Source organism: Chrysemys picta, chromosome 4 (assembly GCF_011386835.1).
Source record: "Chrysemys picta bellii isolate R12L10 chromosome 4, ASM1138683v2, whole genome shotgun sequence".
NCBI lineage: Eukaryota > Metazoa > Chordata > Testudines > Emydidae > Chrysemys > Chrysemys picta.
This window is the reverse complement of record NC_088794.1, coordinates 6,655,926-6,674,482: the sequence shown is the minus strand read 5'-3', so window position 1 is coordinate 6,674,482 and position 18,557 is coordinate 6,655,926. Positions and strand designations below refer to the sequence as shown.

The following is an 18,557-nucleotide window of genomic DNA, read 5'->3' as shown; positions in this document are numbered from 1 at the left end:
CCAGGAATGGGAAAGGCCTGCAGTACCACACGTGACAGCAGGAGGTGCTCCAGAGGCCACTGCCCCTGTTACACTACCCTAAAGAACAACTCCTGTGTCTGGATTTCACTACCCTTGAGAGCTGTAGATGGTTTCGTTTCCCCTCTCGCTATTTCTACGGTCTAGGGGTTTAATAGCTAAGCAAGCCCCTAGCTTGAAGCTCAGAGAGAGGAGACACGCTAAACAAGAGCCCTGACTGGCTTCCTTCGGAACAGTTCCAGAGCATCGGTCCTGTGAGTCCGGGACAGACCCCCATGGCTGGCCTGGGGCAGCTGACTTGGGCTCACAGCGCTCAGGCTGAGGTGCTACTAAATTGCAATGTAGATGTCCTGGCTCAGGCTGGAGCCCAAGCCCAGATATCTACAGGGCAATTTTATAGCCCTGCGGCCTAAGCCCAAGTCAGCTGACCCAGGCCAGCCGTGGGGGTTTTATTGCAGCGAAGACATACCCACCCACCGAGTCCACAAGCCCCACAGACCAGGCTTACAAGGCAGTGTAGCCATATCCTTGTAGTGCACTGGCTGCCAGAGAGGATAAGACCCTATTGCTGCTACCAGCTGACAGACTCATAGACTCATAGACTTTAAGGTCAGAAGGGACCATTATGATCATCTGGTCTGACCTCCTGCATGATGCAGGCCACAAAACCGTCCCTACCCTTACCCTGACTCTGCTGCTGAAGTCCCCAAATCATGTGGTTTAGAGACTTCAATTAGCAGAGAATCCTCCAGCTAGCGACCCCCGCCCCATGCTGCGGAGGAAGGCGAAAAACCTCCAGGGCCTCTGCCAATCTACCCTGGAGGAAAATTCCTTCCCGACCCCAAATATGGCGATCAGTAAAACCCCGAGCACGTAGGCAAGATTCTCCAGCCTGACCCTCATTAGCCGTTATACTATTTACCAGCGATGGCACGCTGTTCCTTTGACTAAAATCATGTTATCCCATTAAACCATTCCCTCCATAAACGTATCTAGCTTAATCTTTAAACCAGACAGGTCCTTCGCCCCCACCGTTTCCCTCGGAAGGCTGTTCCAATATTTCACCCCTCTGACGGTCAGAAACCTTCGTCTAATTTCAAGCCTAAACTTCCCCACGGCCAGTTTATATCCATTCGTTCTCGTGTCCACATTAGTACTGAGCTGGAATAATTCCTCTCCCTCCCTGGTATTTATCCCTTTGATATATTTAAAGAGAGCAATCATATCCCCCCTCAGCCTTCGTTTGGTCAGACTAAACAACCCGAGCTCCTCTAGTCTCCTTTCATACAACAGGTTTTCCATTCCTCTGATCATCCTAGTGGCCCTTCTCTGTACCCATTCCAGTTTGAGTTCATCTTTTTTAAACATGGGAGACCAGAACTGCACACAGTACTCCAAATGAGGTCTCACCAGTGCCTTGTACAACGGAAGCAGCACCTCCTTATCCCTACTAGATATACCTCGCCTAATGCATCCTGAAGCTACTCCTGAAGATCAAACAGCTAGAATAGCGGACAGTGCCATGAACTTCCAAATTGTGCCAGGGTAGGACTACAGGGGACATGTCAGCCAGTTGTGATGTATCATGATGGCAGCTCTGGAAACTAGCCAGTCTCTTCTGGCTTGGGATTCAGAGGGAGGGCCAGGGCCCTGGCTCTGGGCCCCTCTCCCCCAAGATGGACTTTACTGACTGTTCTTGCTTTCTGTGCTAACAAGCTCTGTTCTACGCTGTGGTCCTGTCGACTAATAAACCTTCTGTTTTACATGCTGGCTGAGAGTCCCGGCTGATTGCGGAGTTGGGGTGCAGGGCCCCTTTGGCTTCCCCCGGGGTCCCATCCAGGTGGACTTGCTGCGGGAAGTGCACAGTGAGACCAGAAGTGCCGAATGCTCCAGGTCAGACCCTTGAAGGCTGAAGCAGTGTAGGCTTCTTGCCCTGGTGACAATGGACTGTCTCTGTCACCCTCCCACCCCCGCTGCCCACCACCTTCCTTTGTCTCTTTCCCCGGCAAATAGGTGACCTGGCCTGCACCTCTCCATTCTCCAACACCTCCGGCTGTCACACCTGCCTTCTGGGGATCTCTGCAACGATTACACACCCGTGTCCCACCACTGAGATACTTAAGTAATACATAAGGGAAACTGAGGTACACACAGTATTCACGCAAAACATTAAGACTCGTATACAGCATAATAAGGGAAAAACTCTACTTCGTCACAGGGTCTTATTGCAGTGTAGACGTATCTGGTGTTTCCTAGTCTGCACTTGAGCATCCACACTGCATTGTAAACCCGGGTTTAGGGTTTGTAATGTAGGCTACATTTCATCCATTTCAAGAAGTAGGGGCCAGTGTTGCAGAACCAGTAGACATTTGTGGCAGCAAAGATGTATCGTTTAGTAGTTCTCTGAACCTCAGCCCTTCCCCTAGCCAAGCAGAAATGTTCCCTATAGGTCTTATCACCATTAGCATCAGTCGGGTCGCTCTGGATTTACATCGGGATCACTGACTCCATTGACATCAGTGGGGTCACTCTGGATTTACATCGGGATCACTGACTCCATTGACATCAGTGGGGTCACTCTGGATTTACATTGGGATCACTGACTCCATTGACATCAGTGGGGTCACTCTGGATTTACATCGGGATCACTGACTCCACTGACATCAGTGGGGTCACTCTGGATTTACATTGGGATCACTGACTCCATTGACATCAGTGGGGTCACTCTGGATTTATGCCACGGTCACTGAGATCGGAATGTGGCTCCGGATTTGCAGCAGGCAGTGCCTCACATAGGCATGGGGTATCTGGCCTACCACTCCCATGAAGCTCTGCAGCACCCGAGTCAGAGGCGGTTTAATGTCGAACTGGCTCAAAGCGAACCAGTTTGCCGTTTCAGAATGGAAATGTTTTCAGAATTTTTCATTCTGTGCATAAAATGCAGAACTTTGACTTTTATCCCGAATCCGTATGATAAAACGAATGTCAAAATGATCAGAATCTCTCATGGCATAGAATGTATTATTTTCAACCATATCGATCGCCCATATCACCATAACTTATGAGCACTTAACTATATATTTTAAATAGAACTAAAAATATTAACATGGCAGCTTTACATCCAACACAAACTCAGGTAACATCTTGATGCTGACAACTCACGGATCTAACTCTCTACTCCAGACCAGTCTCCTTCTGTACAAGCTAAAGTCTTGGCCTGTCTCTCTGATATCCCCTCGGGGATGTTTATCCATCATCTTAAGCACAGCATGGTTAAACCAGAGCTCTTAATCTTTCTCCCCCAGGCCCTCCCCACTAGGGCCTACCTCCTATCTCAATCACGGTGGACAACACCATCCTACTGGACTCAGCCTGGATGTGAGGACCTAGCATAGGCACCAACTCCATGGGTGCTCTGGGGCTGGAGCACCCACGGGGAAAAAATGGTGGGTGCTGAGCACCCACCGGCAGCTCCCCAATGTGCCAGGGGGTGCTCGACCCCAGGCCCTGCCTCCACTCCCCCTTCCCCCCAGTGCCTCCTGTGTTCTGGCAGACCCTGCCAATCAGTACCTCCACCTCCCTCCCCATGCCTCCCACTCGTCGCGATCTGCTGTTTCGCGGCATGCAGGAGGCTCTGGGGCAGACCAGGAAGGAGTGAGGATGCGGTGCGCTCGGGGGAGAAGGCAGAACGGGGCAGGAAGAGGCGGGGTGGGGCACTGGAGGGAAGGGGTGGAGTGGGGGCAGGGCCTGGGGTCGAGCACTCCCCGGCACATTGGAAAGTCCAAACCACTGAGCTATCCCTCCCCCCTTTGCCATCATGTCACAGGTCAGCTGCTTGTCCTCCCTTTCAAGGCCCTTCATGGCTAATCCCCACCCGACCTATCATCCTCCTTTCACTATAAAGGTCAGCTCAGGATGGAATCTGAGACCTAACCCTTCCCCCCCCGGAATTAGGCACCTAAGTACCTTTTGAGGATCTGGGCTTAAGGGCTTTGCTGAATTAGGACCAAACTGCACACAAAATAAATCATCCCCTTGGGTCTTTCTGCGTTTTAGTTTTTTAGATGCAAAATTATTCTGGTCTTACATGGGATTAAAAAAAAATCAGTTTGTTGTAAGGAAGTATATACAGTTTCTTTAAAGGAATACAGACAGGATGGGGTTCACAGTCTAAAACCCGGTTTCCCATAATCAAAATAGAAACGTAGATCACATGGCTCTTGATTTGGCTGGCAAAGCATGGTTGAACCAGCACCATATTCCAGTGTGTTACAGGCCTGCTCCAAAGTCCAGCGATGTTCAGATGTCCATGCCTTTGGATCAGGCCCTATAAACACCACCCCGTAGTACAGAGCCAGTCCACCACAGGCAAAGGATCTTGAGATATTCTGCTGCAGGAAACCACAATGGTCGATGGGATTCCCTATTCCATCCCTTGAGAGGGTGCTGCATACTTTCCACTGCCCTGCTGATCAGCTTTGGCCAGCCATAGCTCCACCTTGTCCTTGAGTAGCTGCAGCAGGGAGTCATTCTTACCTCTCCACCTGCTACTGTGGAAAAGCGGAATACCCTGTATTTCGTTGCATCATCCATTTACAAGTCCCCTTTACTGTAGTAGCTGAGCCCCTCACAATTCTCCATGCATTTGTTCCCATATCCCCCCCAGTGAGGCAGAGCAGAGCTATTCTCTCCATTGTACAGATGGGGAAACTGAGGCACAGAGCAGCTAAGTGACTGTCCCAAGGTCACACAACAAGGCTGTGGCAGAACAGGGAATTGAACCCGAGTCTTTCAAGTTAGCACCTTAACAACTGGGTCACCCTTTTTTATAATAGCTTTTAACGCTAATGCCCGGCTGAAGAGAGATTTTTCTCAATGTGTGAATTAAATATTTCAAGTTCTGCGGCACAGGGACCACCTTTTTATTCTATTTGTACAGCGCCTAGTACATCACGATTAGGGCTTCTAGGTGCTACAGCAATCCCTATAAATAATAATAATAATTATATATATCAGTATTTAAAAAAGAAAACTGGGAAATCCAATTCTATCATATGCAACCATAAAACTCCTCCCATAGGTAATAAGTGGGGTTTGACCCACAAACCTCCCATTTCCCAGCATGCACTTCTACCACTCAAGCTATGGGAGTAATTATTCCTAGAGCTTTCTTTTCAACATAAGATGTTGTCCAGACATTCTCCTCAACTGGTCAGTGTTTCCCAACCTTGACTACGTGTTGGGTCACCAGTGAGGACTGAACCCAGGACTGCTGGATCTCAAAACCTGAGTCTATACTGCCTGAGGCAAAAGACCGGCTCCAGTAACTTAACGGCAGTAGCAGATTCAGACATGTCTACATCTACTCCAACCACTAGAGGGGGACAATGAGCCAATGATTTAGTGTGAGGTAGACTCAGCGGTAGCATTCCAGATGCCAACTCTGCTGCGAAGATTTAGTATATTTAATACGTTTCATGGAAACACCTTAGGTTTCTTTTGTACAACCTGGAGCCAGTTTTGACCTGGCACTGAGATTGCCCCTTTAAAAGCTTCCTCTAAACTTTTCAGTGCCTGCTCTTGGGTTACATTATCCCAGTCCCCGGGCAGATCGGCTGGTTTAGTACCGTACTCTCTAGCAAACTGTTGGTTGAACGCCTTGAAAACAAACTTCCAATAGTTGGAAGTTTTGTAGCTGGAATCTGCTGGAGAACGACAGGGCAAGACACTGTTATCTTCACAAAAACAATGGCGGTAACCTATGTGGACATGGGAATCCCTGATAAGCCACCCAGAATAGCACGGAGAATAGTCAAGTTTTCGGCCATGTGCCAAACAGGGTAAAAAGACTCTCTTGGGTTTCATTAGCCCTTGAGGCCGGTGGACTGAGGCAAAATGAATTTTGTGATCGGTGCCTTCCGCTTCACAGGGGACCTTACAGAATGGACAGCACTTCCCACAGCCAAACATGTGCTTAAAGATCTCCTCCTGGGGCTTCAGAGACAGGATGGAGAACTTAGACTCAACATCCAAGTCTTTAAACTGGGATAAGATTGCTTGCTCAAGTGCAGGCAGAAAGTCTTGAACAGCAATGGGAAACTGGTTTGGAGTTGTTGTATTAATAAGCTGGATTCTGGCTAAACTGTCCCTGGATATTACAAGATCCCTTTGCAAATATTTGAAAAAGCTGCCTAAAAAGTCAGTCTGAGTCTTGGAGTTCTCCAGAGCATCCCTGATTTTCTTTATTACTGTGGACAGAAGCTCTCTCTCCAAATCTTCCACGCCCCTAGTCTCTTTGTAGTGATCTAACAGGTGTGTCCATATCCACGTTTTGGCAAACTCTTCGTAGTTATTAATATATTTCACATAGCCATCAAAGTTCATCTCCTCCAAGAGTCTACTCAGCATCCAAAATTGGAAGAAGCTCCGATTGCCATATCCAATCCCCTGTGCACTTTTGCGAAAATTATCCACTATTTTTATACCGAGCATCCTATTAACATAATCCACCAGGGCAGGCCTCAGACACGCCTCACAGAATATCCTGATCCCCTTTGGAAAGGTGGAAAGGTTTCTTTTCCTGCAGTGTCCCAACAGACCGTCCGCTTTCCCTTTCATTGTTTTCATGTTCACGGCTTGGATCTGATGGTTCAATCTCTCAGGGCTGCTTTGATGGTCAAGTGCTTCTTCACACTTTCTGAGCCAATACCGTCCGAGTTCTTTCGTCAGGCCATTGGTGCTCCTGATGAAATCTTCCCTGTACTGCCCTGTCAGAAGCACATTCGCAGCTCCGCTTCCAATGTAGTTTTGCAAACAATCCAAGACCCTCCGTTCTTCTTGCTGCAGTTTCTGCCAAGTTTCATGGTTTAACCTGCTTAAAGCCACATGGTCTACTTCAGCTTGAGGTTGATTCTGAATAAAAGTTTCTTGCTCAGACACCCAGAGATGCATCTCCTTGCGGAAATCCCATTCCCATTCAGAATACTTTGTAAACAGCTGGTTATACGTGTGAGCCACAAAGCTATTTCTCAAGCTGAAGGTAGAATTTGAATGTTTTATAGCATTCCACAAGCTCCTTACCCATTCACTAAACTGGGGGATGTCCTTAAGGGGTCTACTAGATGAGTATCGTCTCATGAATTCAATCAGGTATTTCTTTAGCTCAAACACACTCTCACTGTATTCCATGTTCACTGGAGCCATGGGAGGGACTCCATGCCACAAGCCAGGGATGTACCAATTGTATTTCTCTGCATCATTATGTATAATACCAGGAAATTTCGTTCTCCTGATTCCTTTTTCTGTACAAGCTGCGGCAATGGTCATTTCATCCAGCGGCTCCAGGAGCTGATACCCATCTCCCGTGTTTTGTTCATGTGCGGACACATCACTGACGTTCTGATGCACAAATTGGCAGTTTGGATGTTGCCTGATTTTCTTCATTTTCAGAAGTGTATCTAGCGTAATTTGCAGAACACCCTTCATTTCGGTGGCGTTCTCCATGGCCATGTTAACAATGGTTATGTCACTCAGTCCAATCACCAGTGTGGCCAGCTCATTGTCATGTTGATAACTGTCCTCCAACTTGGCCAGTTCGGGGGCTTTCAAGCCTTCTGTGTCTATCACCAGGATGACATCACAGCCCAGCTCCTGCCGAAAGTTCTCTGCCACTTTAATGACTGACATGAAGGCTCCTCGCGTACATTGGCCACTGCTCACTGCAAACTGCAGGCCGAACATGGTGTTGAGGAGGGTGGATTTCCCAGTGCTCTGCCCTCCCAGCACCGTTAGAACCAGCATTCTGGACCTTCCCCCCAGCTTGGCATGGAGCTGGGTCAGAACATCTGTCACCCAGTGCAGTGGGATGTTGGATACATCTCCGTCGATCAGTTCTAGAGGAAACCCTTCCAGCATCAGGTCAGCTGCTATGCCTGGGAGATGGATGAGTTGCCTTTGGGTTTTTAGCTTTTTTCCTTCCTTCACCATTGCACATTCAGCTTCATAAAACTGCCCCAACCCACGCATGAAATGCTCAACCCCTAAGGAACTGGAGGAAATTGGTTCATGCAGTTTTGCTCTATGTTGGGGATCATCTCCTCTAACATGACATTTCTCCTTATAGTCAGCCTGCAGGCTGGAGAGATTGCCCTGAGCAATATGACCCAGATGGTATTTCATCCACTTTAGGAAGTAGTGTGTTTCCACTTGAGAGAGTTTTCCTAGCCCAGTAATAAACTTGACCATCCCATCAGTAAGCTCACATTTATCCGGCCGGGTATATAAGTCCAACCATTCCTCTCTTTGCTGAGATGCATGGAGCCCAGTGGCTGCGTCCCCTTGCTGTTGCATTCGGAACAGCTCTTTCTCCGCCTTGGCCAACTTTTTGCACAGACTCCCTGGGAGTCTCAACATTTCCCTCTTGTACTTTGCCACGTCCTTTATTTCCGCTGTGATTCCTGCCACCCGTTTGCTCGCACTTTGGCATTCCTCAGAGTCCTCGTCCACCCAGATACCTAATTCTCGTGCTGTCGCAGCCGTGTCTGCCACGGAGGCTCTCTTGAGAGAGGACTCCATGAGGCTTCCAATGGTGAGCTGCAGCTTCTCCACAAACTGAGCATGATTTAGGGTGTTCTCTCTCATCAGCACACTTAGTTTGTCTAGTTTCAGCACCGACTCTAATTTATACAGGAATTGCAGGGTCTCCTCGGGTTTCTCAATCCTGCAGTTAAAGATGAAGTAGTATTTAGTGGCTGATCCCTGCAGAGATGATAAGAGCATGTATTGTCTCTCGTTGATACTCTCAGTAACAATGAACACTGCTGAGGAGACCTCTGTTAAAAAGCTGAACTGCAGCCAGTGGGACTCAATGTCTCCACGCAGGTTTGTAACCGCAACGGGTTCTGGGAAAAGGTCTGAATTCTCCTTCCCAGCAGGGAAATACCAGGAAATCTCGACCAGCCCATCTGCGATTTCCCGAGGGATGTTCCCAGACTCCATGTCCCGATGGATGAAGAAATCGTGGTGCTGCTCGGAGGGGCTGAGAACCTCATTGAGGAGTTTGGACTTGGAGAAGCTGCAGCTCCCCAACCGCACAAAGGAAATGGTTGGCATTGCTGTGAGCACCAGGCTCTCCTCTCTGAACCCTCTGCTCTCTGCCAGGGAGTGCGGCCTCCACTTCCTCACAATGTCCCTCATGGCCCACAGCATTAGGGTGCACTTGGGGGTGTCGAGGGCAGGTAGCAGCAGAGGGAGGGCAAACTGGCACATGGACATTTTGGACAGGATCTCCTGCTGTAGGAAACTGTCCGAGCAAAGCAAAACAGCACAGAGAACATCGAGGGAGTGCGGAGAATTGCTACTGTCCATGTTACTCAGAGAAAGATTATTGTAATCAACATGTGCTTTCTGCACCTCATTGGACTCTTGATCATCAGATGCCCCATGCACAGGCCTTGTGCTTCTGGCCGTCCCATTCAGAGCCGTGACTTTCCTCAGGAAATGCCATGGTAAATCCCCTAAGGTGATAAGAGCCCAGTTCTTTATGCTCTCTGGGTTGATCTCTTGGAGATCCCTCAGTCTGAGCTGCCTGCTTCTGTATTGCTCCAAGTTCAACTTCTCCAGAACTCCCTGTGTGGCTCGTCTTCTCTCTGCAGAAAAAAATAAGAACATGACATTTACCCATGTCCAGCCTCCTCCAACTTTTACTGTGCCCATTTCCAGATGTCCAGCCCCACAAGTTTAATTCTGACCCCCTACACCTTCACACCACCCATCCCCAACCTTAACTCTGCTTCTTTACCTATGTACACCCTCCTCTAACCTTAACTCTGGCCCCTTACACCTTCGCACCACCCATCCCCAACCTTAACTCTGCCTCTTTACCTATGTACACCCTCCTCTAACCTTAACTCTGGCCCCTTACACCTTCGCACCACCCATCCCCAACCTTAACTCTGCCTCTTTACCTATGTACACCCTCCTCTAACCTTAACTCTGGCCCCTTACACCTTCGCACCACCCATCCCCAACCTTAACTCTGCCTCTTTACCCATGTCCATCCGCCTCTAGCCTTAACTCTGCCCTGTTACCCTTGTCTATCATCCTCCATATTAAGTGTTCCCCTTTTCACAACGCCTCATCTTGCTTTCAGCTACAAGTCACAGGCTCTTCTTCCCTGCCACCCGTGACATAATGCCTTAAACATTGCAGTCACCCCATACTCTCTGGCTGACTGCCAGGAGCTGGGATTGGACAACAGGGGATGGATCACTCAATGATTGCCCCGTTCTGTTCATTCCCTCTGCAGCATCTGGTATTGGCCAGTGTTGGAAGACAGGACACTGGGCTAGATGGACCATTGGCCTGACCCAGTCTGGCCGTTCTTATGGTATAAGCTGGATCCCAGACTGCCCCCCTCACTCCCATGTTAGGACCAGAGGCCATACCCTCTGTCTTATACTTCTCCATATAAGGATATGCGTCTCTCCCACCCCCTCCTGATCACCACCTTACTATTGGCTAGATAGCCCACTCTACCTCAATTTACCCTCCCACAACTGATCAGAGTCCCCACCTCCATGCACAGACCAGATGGATGCTCTTCCCATCTCGTTCATGACATGTAGGCACTGAGTCTTTCTCGCTACCAGCCCCATACACCCCCATGCACCCCGGATCCCTCAGCACCTGCCATATGCAGGTGGGGTAAGTGCAGGTTACTTCATTGTACAGCTAAAACAGGCTATTGCAATTCATGTGTACATCACAGGAGTCTTGAATGTCCTTCATGTGGCAGCTAATGGGGCTATCCCCTGGGAGTGGAGTATGGAGGACGCAGTTACATTTCTTTCCTGGACTGCATCCCTTGCAGAGACGAGTTTGTAAATGCAAATACCTTGGGAAATGTCTCTCTCCTCTGGTTCTGGGTGTCTCTGAGTCTCTGATTCCTGCTCTGGGTTAAAATCACCTTTCTCCCCCAGCTCTGGGGCTTGTGGCGTGTCCGAGTTCTGCTTCCGTCTTAAAAGATCTAGCAAGGAAAACAAGAGGAAGCACAAATGAATGGCTCTCAGTCACTGACCCCCTCCAGCTCGGGTATCTCGAACTCCTGCCTCAGTGTGCAAACAGGAACAATCTGCAAACAAGGAGAGATTGGTTTAAAGTGCTCAGTCTGGGGCAGTCGGAAATGAGCTGGTTGTGGGTCTCTCTATATAAACCTTTGGGGGTGTGTTTCTTAGCATAAATGGGGCATTTGTGGGGTTGTTTTTTTTTAAAAAAAGAATACAGCACACAGTACAATATTTTTTAAAATTTGATCTTAGAAATGGAGATTTTGGGTATCTCTGAGGGCATGGTCAGAGTCTGTGCATGTGTGTATGTGGAGTCAGTGTGTACGAATGCAGTCAGTGTATGGGTGTAAAGTGAGAGTCTGTGTGTGTGTGTGTGTGTTTTTGTGTGTGTGCAGGCAATGTGTGTACATGCAATCAGTGTATGTATGGTCAGTCAGCATGTGTGTGCAGTCGTGTGTATGTGCAATATGTGTACATGGGATCAGTGCACACTTGTGTGTGTACATTGCAATCAGTGTGTGTACATTCAATCATGTGCGGATGTGTTCAATCAGTGTGTGTGTATGTGCGTGTGCACGTGCAGTCAATGTGTGAATGCAGTCAGTATATCTGCAGTGAATGTGCGGGTTAGTGTGTGTGGTCTGTGTGGGTGTGCCTACTCAGTGTGGGTGTACATAGTCGGTGTAGTTGTACATAGTTCAGGTAACTAGGCATGCACGTGTGTGTGTGTGTGTGTGTGTGTGTGTGAAAAACATATTAAAAGGAAACCACCACCTGTGAAATCTAGTCAGTTTCAGAAAAGGAGTGAGTAATGGTTTCAGACTCTGTCTCAGCATTGTGCTAGGTGCTTTTCAGACAATCTCCCTACCTCTGCCTCCCCCCACCTCCTACCTGAGATCAAGATTCCCTCACTCACCCCCCTCCTGCTGCCGCCCCCCCATTCCTGCCCGATGAGTACAGGGCACCTCACTGCCTCTGGGCTGTTGGCCCTTCATTTTCAGTTTGTACCAATTTTCACACTTAAAAAAAAAAAAACAGATGAAATTCCCAGGAAATTTTAAACAAAATAAAAGCAAGAAAATGAGGGGCCTCGGCAATATTATATGTGCCGGTTTTGGGGGTGCCTGCAAATGAACTCCGTGTGCAAAACGTAGCAGTGGGATGGCTAACTGCCTGATCTGTGGGTGCAATATTTTTGATCCTGGTGAAATATGTCAAGGCTGAGGCCTAACTGACAATTTTGTCTTAGAGAAACAAGGCGGGTGAGGTCATACCTTTTATTGGACTCACTTCTGTTGGTGAGAGAGACAAGCTTTCGAGCCGCACAGAGCTCTTCTTCAGGTATGACCTCCTCACCCGCCTTGTCTCTCTAATATCCGGAGACCACCATGGCTACAACTACACTGCACGCAGTTTAGGCTGACACGTTTCACATTCTGGACTCTGGAGTGGTGCTGCCAGTTGGTCGATCCCAACAGAAGCGTCTTTCGGTGCCTTACCACAAAGGGCACATAGTCCACCCTCATGTGACATGCCCAGGTTGTCAGCTGTCTGCAGAGCTCAGTTATTGCTGGGAGCTAAGGCCAAAGAACTGAAGGGATCAGTGCTCCTGGCCTTTCACCTGCTTCCAGCTAGGGACGGTTTCTAGTTGGGCTCAGGCACCTAGGTAACAGGCAGCAGCAGCTGATCACAGAAAGGGAAGAATCACCAGAGAGAGAACAGATTTGTTAGTCCACCGAGTCTCTCCCCACCTCAGTCACTTGCAGGAGGGGCAGGTCGGAATTGCTCTCTCTGGCTTATGCCTTACCAGCTGAAATAGCCTCGGTGAGTCTCTCTGCTAGTGCTCTGTGCTTGATTTCTCTCAGCACCTGCACAGCCACCTCCACCCCGTAGCACTCCCCGTAGTGCCTGATCAGCAGGTCAGTAACATCCACCGGATCCCCTTTCTCCAGCCGGCCCCAGGGAATGGCTTGATATCCTTTCTCCAGCTGTATCCTTTTCAACTTGTGCTTGAATCTCTTGAGATCATCCTCCCCCAGGTCATCCAGGGTCTCTAGCAGCAAGGAGTTGCTGCTGCCTGTCTTCTCCATACCACCCCCTCAGCCAGGGCCCAAAGCAAACTGCTGGGCCATCACCGAGAAAGAGAGAACCAGGAAGCAGCTTCTGCTACCACAGACAAAATTGAAACTAAAACCCTGCTGAGTTCAGCAGAGCCCTCCCATTGCACTTCCTGTGACAGCTCCCCAAAGGACACTATACAGGGCTAAGCATGTCACTTACCATTCCAACTGCAAATCCTCCAGGCACCCACTAAATAGGTCTGCCCGTCTGATTTTAAGGAAGGAATGCAAGCTGTGAAATCAAACACACCCCAAAAGTGACTATTCCCAGGCAAGGCCTAGGAGTTCTGTTCTATATCTGGGACTTGGGAGGCCTGGTTCAAAGGCCTGTGTGACCTTGGCCAAGTCACTTACTTAGGCCCATGAGAGTTCGGCACCTGCATTCCGACTCCTAGATTCCAAGGCCAGAAGGGACCATTCTGAGCATGATCTCCTGTGATCTGACCTCTGTGTCACACGAGCCAGGGAATTTCCCCAAGTAACTCCGAGATGTTTTTAGAAAAACATCCCATCTTGATTTGGACATTGGCAGTGATGGAGCATCCACCACGACCCTTGGTAAATTCTTCCAGTGGTTAACTCCCCCCACTATTAAAAATGTTCAACTTATTTCTAGTCTGAATTGGTCTAGCTTCAACTTCCAGCCGTTGGATCATGTCAGACCTTTGTCTACCAGACTGAAGAGCCCATTACTAAATATTTGTTTTCCTTGAAGACACTTATAAGCTGTAATCAAGTTACCGCTTAATTTCTTTGTTAAACTAAGGCTGTGTCTACACTACGGACCTTACAGTGGCACAGCTGTACCACTGCTGTAAAGTCTCCCATGTAGCCGCTCTGTGTCGACAGAAGAGAGCTCTCCTGCTGGCAACTCCGAACGCGTGGCGGTAGCTATGTCGGCGCGAGAGCATCTCCCACCGACATCGCGCTGTTCACACCAGCGCTTTTGTCGGTGAAACTTTTGTTGGTCGGAGTGTGTTTTTTTACCACACCACTGACCGACAAAAGTTTTACCAACAAAAGTTCTAGTGCAGACAAAGCCGTGATAGATTGAGCTCTTTGAATCTGTCACTATAAGGCAGGTTTTCCAATACTTTAATCATTCTCATGGCTCTTCTCTGAACCCTCTCCACATTATCAACATCCTTCTTGAATTGTGGGCAGCAGAACTGGACATGGGATTCCGGCAGCGGTAGCACCAGTGCCAAACACAGAGGATCTCCTGTTGTAGGAAACTGTTTGAGCAAAGCAGAACGGAACAGAGAACATTGAGGGGGTGCAGAGAAACTCTGACTTCTGTGTCTCTATGCCAAGATATCCTGTGTTAGTCACTAATTCCTGTATCATCTGAAGCCCAGATCAAATGGCTAGTACTTCTGGCACAGAGAACATCGAGGGGGATTCAGAGAATCAGTAGTGCCAGGGTCACTACGTTGGAAAATATTGTCCCCACTATCCAGCTCCTCCTCATCCTCACTGATTCCTTCATCTGATGCCCAAGACTTGTGTTTCTGGTCATCCCACTCAGAGCCATGAGCTTCCTCAGGAAATGCCATGGTAAATCTCCTAATGTGTGGGGAGCCCAGATCTCTACACTCCCTGTGCTGATTTCCTGGAGATTGTTCAGCCTGAGCTTCCTGCTTCTGTGCCGCTCCAGGTTTAGCTTGGCCAGGATGTCATGAAATGCTCTTCTTTCTGCAGGAAGGGAGTAAAACAGAAGGAGAGATTTCAGGGTTGATGTCATCTCAAAATCAAATTCGCAGCCTTTTTTTACTATGTAATTTTTTTCTTTGTGATTGGGGCAGTATTGCAGAACCATAGACATTTATGACAGCAAAGATGCATAGTCTAGTATTTCTCTGAACCTCAGCCCTTCCCCTAGGCAAGCAGAATTGTTCCCTCCTAGTCTTAACTTCATTGACATCAGCGGGATCATTCTGGATTTACACTGGGGTCACTGAGAGCCGAATCCAGCCTTACTTCCACTGACATGAGTGTGGTTGGTCTGGATTTTTGTAGTGGGATCACCAGGATCAGAATCTGGCCCTTACTCCTCTGATTCCAGTGGAGTTGCTCCAGACGTACAGCAGGACGCATGTCCCATAGAGGAGAATGAAGGCACGAGGTATCTGAACTACAACTCCCATGAAGCTCTGCATCACCTTAGTCAGATGCAGTGTAATGTCAAACTGGCTCAATGCAAAACAATTCGCCATTTCAGAATGGAAATTTGTTTAGAATTTTTCATTTAATGAAAAAATGCAATATTTTTACTTTTCATACTGATTCGGGACAAAAAAAGAATGTCAAAATATTGGGATTTCTCATGGGATGGAATGTGTAATTTTCTACCATATCTGTCCCTTAGCTCCATAATTTATGAGCACTTAATATTTTTATTTATATTTAAAAAATAGTTAACATTACAGCTTTAAGGACAACACAAATTCAGCTATCATCTCTACGCTTACGACTCACAGATCTACTTCTCTACTCCAGACCTGTCTCCTGTAGAAACTAAAATCCAGGCCTCTCTCTCTGTCCCCACCTTGTGGATGTCTAGTCATCAGCTCAAGCTCAACATGGCTAAAACAGAGCTCTCAATCTCCCCTCTGCCCTCCCTGCTAGCATTCTCAATCACTGTGGACAACACCACCACTCACTCAGGCCTGTAACCTGACACCATCCTGCCTGTCACTCAGGCCTGTAACCTGGCTGTCATCTTGCAGACCTCTTTCTAGGTCCTCGTATCCTGGCTCTGTCTAAGTCTTGCTGATTCTTTCTGCAGAACATCTCTAAAATACAGCCTTTTCTATCATCCACTGTAATACTCTGTATTCCAAAGTAACACCCTGGCTATTCACGTCTGTCATATAACCTGTCATATAATGATGAGATGCTTTGTATAAAGTATGCCTTGTGAGGTATCATTTTAAAAGTCTTGATCTGTTAAGTATTAATATCCTGTTGGATTGTATGTGCTAGCATTATATGTGAAGTTATGAAGTTTTGCTCTGTGTGTGTTACTGAAATATGTTGTGAGTTGGAAACACCCACAAACAGCCTTTCAGGCACAACAATGGAGAAGCCAGACACTGATGACCCTTTAAGGGAAATACACAAGGACTACATCAGGAATTGTATACAATGAAGACCTCTCAAAGTGAGCACATACACAGTGGAGACTTTTTGACTCATGTCATAGCAAAAGATATTTCCAGCGAGCTATAAAAGGGGAAAGTGACATCATCACTTGTCCTCACTCTCCCCACAACTCAACACCTGGAAACACGTCTAGAGAACACAGACTGAACTGGGGAGGTAGTCCCACCTGTGTATGGAAGATCTGTGATCTGTTTGTATTGTCTATCAGGGTGAGATGCTGCTTAATTCAAGTCCTGTCTAGTGTATAGAACTCAGATTGCCTTTTTACTTTTATTTCTTAGGTAATCAACTTTGATCTGTATGCTTACTACTTATGAACACTTAAAATCTATCTTTCTGTAGTTAATAAATCTGTTTTATATTTTTACCTAAAACAGTGTGTTGCTTGACGTGCAAGAGAAATTTGCTTAGGAATAAGAGCTGGTGCATGTCCTCTCCACATTGAAGGAAGGGCGGACTGGGTAATAAACTTACACTGGTCGGACTTCTGACCAGGGCAGGTACAACTCTGGGGTCCTAGGCTGGGGAGCTGCGGGGGAGTTGGCTGAAGCCTCTCTATTGTTGGTTCATGAGTGACTGGTGAAAGTATTCATGTAACTCAGCTGGGTGTGTCCCTGCCTGTGAATGACTTTGTGAGTGCAGGACCTGGAGGGGTTTACAGCTTGTCACAGCATCACAGTGTGAGATGGAGCTCAGGTTGGTAAGACAGAGGGCTCAGCAGTACCCCAGTTCCAAATTACAGCCTGGGGAACCCATCACATCCACACAACTAAAAGTGTCGTCCAGGGTCTCATCATCTCAAGTCTTGATGTCTGCAGCATACTTCTCTCTGATCCCGACAAATGAAATCTTGCCCTTCTCGTATCCACTCAGACCACTGCTGGTCATTTTGACCATGTCACCTCCATTTGCATCCCTCCTTTGGCTTCCCCTTCTCCATCACATCAAAGATAAGTTACCTGTCTTCATTTTCAAGGCCCTTCACAGCCAATCCCCAACCAACCTATCATCTCTCATTTGATATCAAGTTGTTGAATCCTAGCCCCCTTATTCTATGATGCCAGTCTCCGTCACCCACTTGTTAAATTTTCAAACAAGTATCTTCTTGCTTTCTCCTACGCTGCCGTTCATGCTTGGGAGAAGCTCTCTGTAAACATCTGCAAAAATAACTCATTATCCTCCTTGAAAACCCTCCTCAAGACTCTCCTTTGCTGTGATGCCAACAAAAAACATGATAGTGGCTAGGCAGCTGGTGCGCTGAGAACACTGCCCATCATGCTGACCAATATTATCTCATTGTTTCCTTTTACTCCCCCCGTCAATCTGTCTGTCTCCATGTGCTGTCTCTTGTCTTATACTTAGTTCATAAGCTCTTTGGGACAGGGACTGTCTTTTTGTTCAGTGCTATGGTAATACAAATAAATAAATAATAATAGTAGGAATTACCTTGGGAAAGTTCTGTTTCTGGGTCTGCCCAATGGCTGATTCCTCACACCGATTTGAACCATCTTTTTCCCCTGGCTCTGAGTCGCTCTTGGTCTCTGATTCCTGCCCTGGTTTTATAGATCCTAACAAAAGAAACAAGATGAGGCACAAATGATCAGCGCTGAATAATCCTCTTTTTCAAATGACACAGGGGTCTGTCTCTCTAGTAATCAGTTGATGTGTGTCCGATGCTTTGAATATGCAAAGGGAGTAAAATAGGTAGAGGGTCAGCTCCCACTGAAATTCAATGCAGTTTGGATGTCTAACTCGCCTTGGGAACCTTTGTTAATGCCAATCTATATAAATTATAGCATAACCCAGCTGAACAGAAATGGCTCACTGCCGCCATCTAGTGACTAAACCAAACGTAGTGTTTGAGTCTCCTACTATCTTTGCGTTTTACTAGGTTTGCTCTTTTAGCTCAGGCAGTAGAGGCTTATGCTGTTAGAGCCAGAGGTTATGGCAGGGGTGGCCAACCTGAGACTGAGAAGGAGCCAGAATTTACCAACGTACATTGCCAAAGAGCCACAGTAATACGTCAGCAGCCCCGCATCAGCTCCCCCTCCCCACGCCTCCCACCCACCGGCAGCCTCGCCAATCAGCGCCTCCCCCTCCTTCCCTGCACCTCCCGATCAGCTGTTTTGTGGCATGCAGGAGGCTCGGGGTGGGGGGAAGGAGGGAGGAGCGAGGGCACATCAGGTTC

General features: G+C 47.8%; 1 protein-coding gene across 1 annotated transcript; it reads right to left on the bottom strand.

The window, feature by feature from the left end:
• Positions 1–4,126: 4,126 nt before the first annotated feature.
• Positions 4,127–18,113, bottom strand: LOC135983315 (up-regulator of cell proliferation-like). The gene is made up of 4 exons (XM_065594221.1): positions 17,816–18,113; positions 12,892–14,899; positions 10,913–11,044; positions 4,127–9,665 (listed from the first exon to the last, which is right to left on the bottom strand). Exons 2-4 carry the CDS (start codon positions 13,172–13,174, stop codon positions 5,494–5,496), a joined length of 4,587 nt encoding a protein of 1,528 aa, XP_065450293.1. The 5' UTR covers positions 13,175–14,899; positions 17,816–18,113; the 3' UTR covers positions 4,127–5,493.
• Between the last annotated feature and the right edge of the window lie 444 nt (positions 18,114–18,557).

Coding starts and splice junctions, on each gene's coding strand:
- LOC135983315 (XM_065594221.1), bottom strand. CDS start 13,174: ATGGAGAAGACAGGCAGCAGCAACTCCTTGCTGCTAGAGACCCTGGAT. Junction 11,045..12,891: donor CACCGAGGCTATTTCAGCTG/GTAAGGCATAAG, acceptor TTTCCTTGCTAG/ATCTTTTAAGACGGAAGCAG. Junction 9,666..10,912: donor GGAGAGAGACATTTCCCAAG/GTATTTGCATTT, acceptor TTTTTTCTGCAG/AGAGAAGACGAGCCACACAG.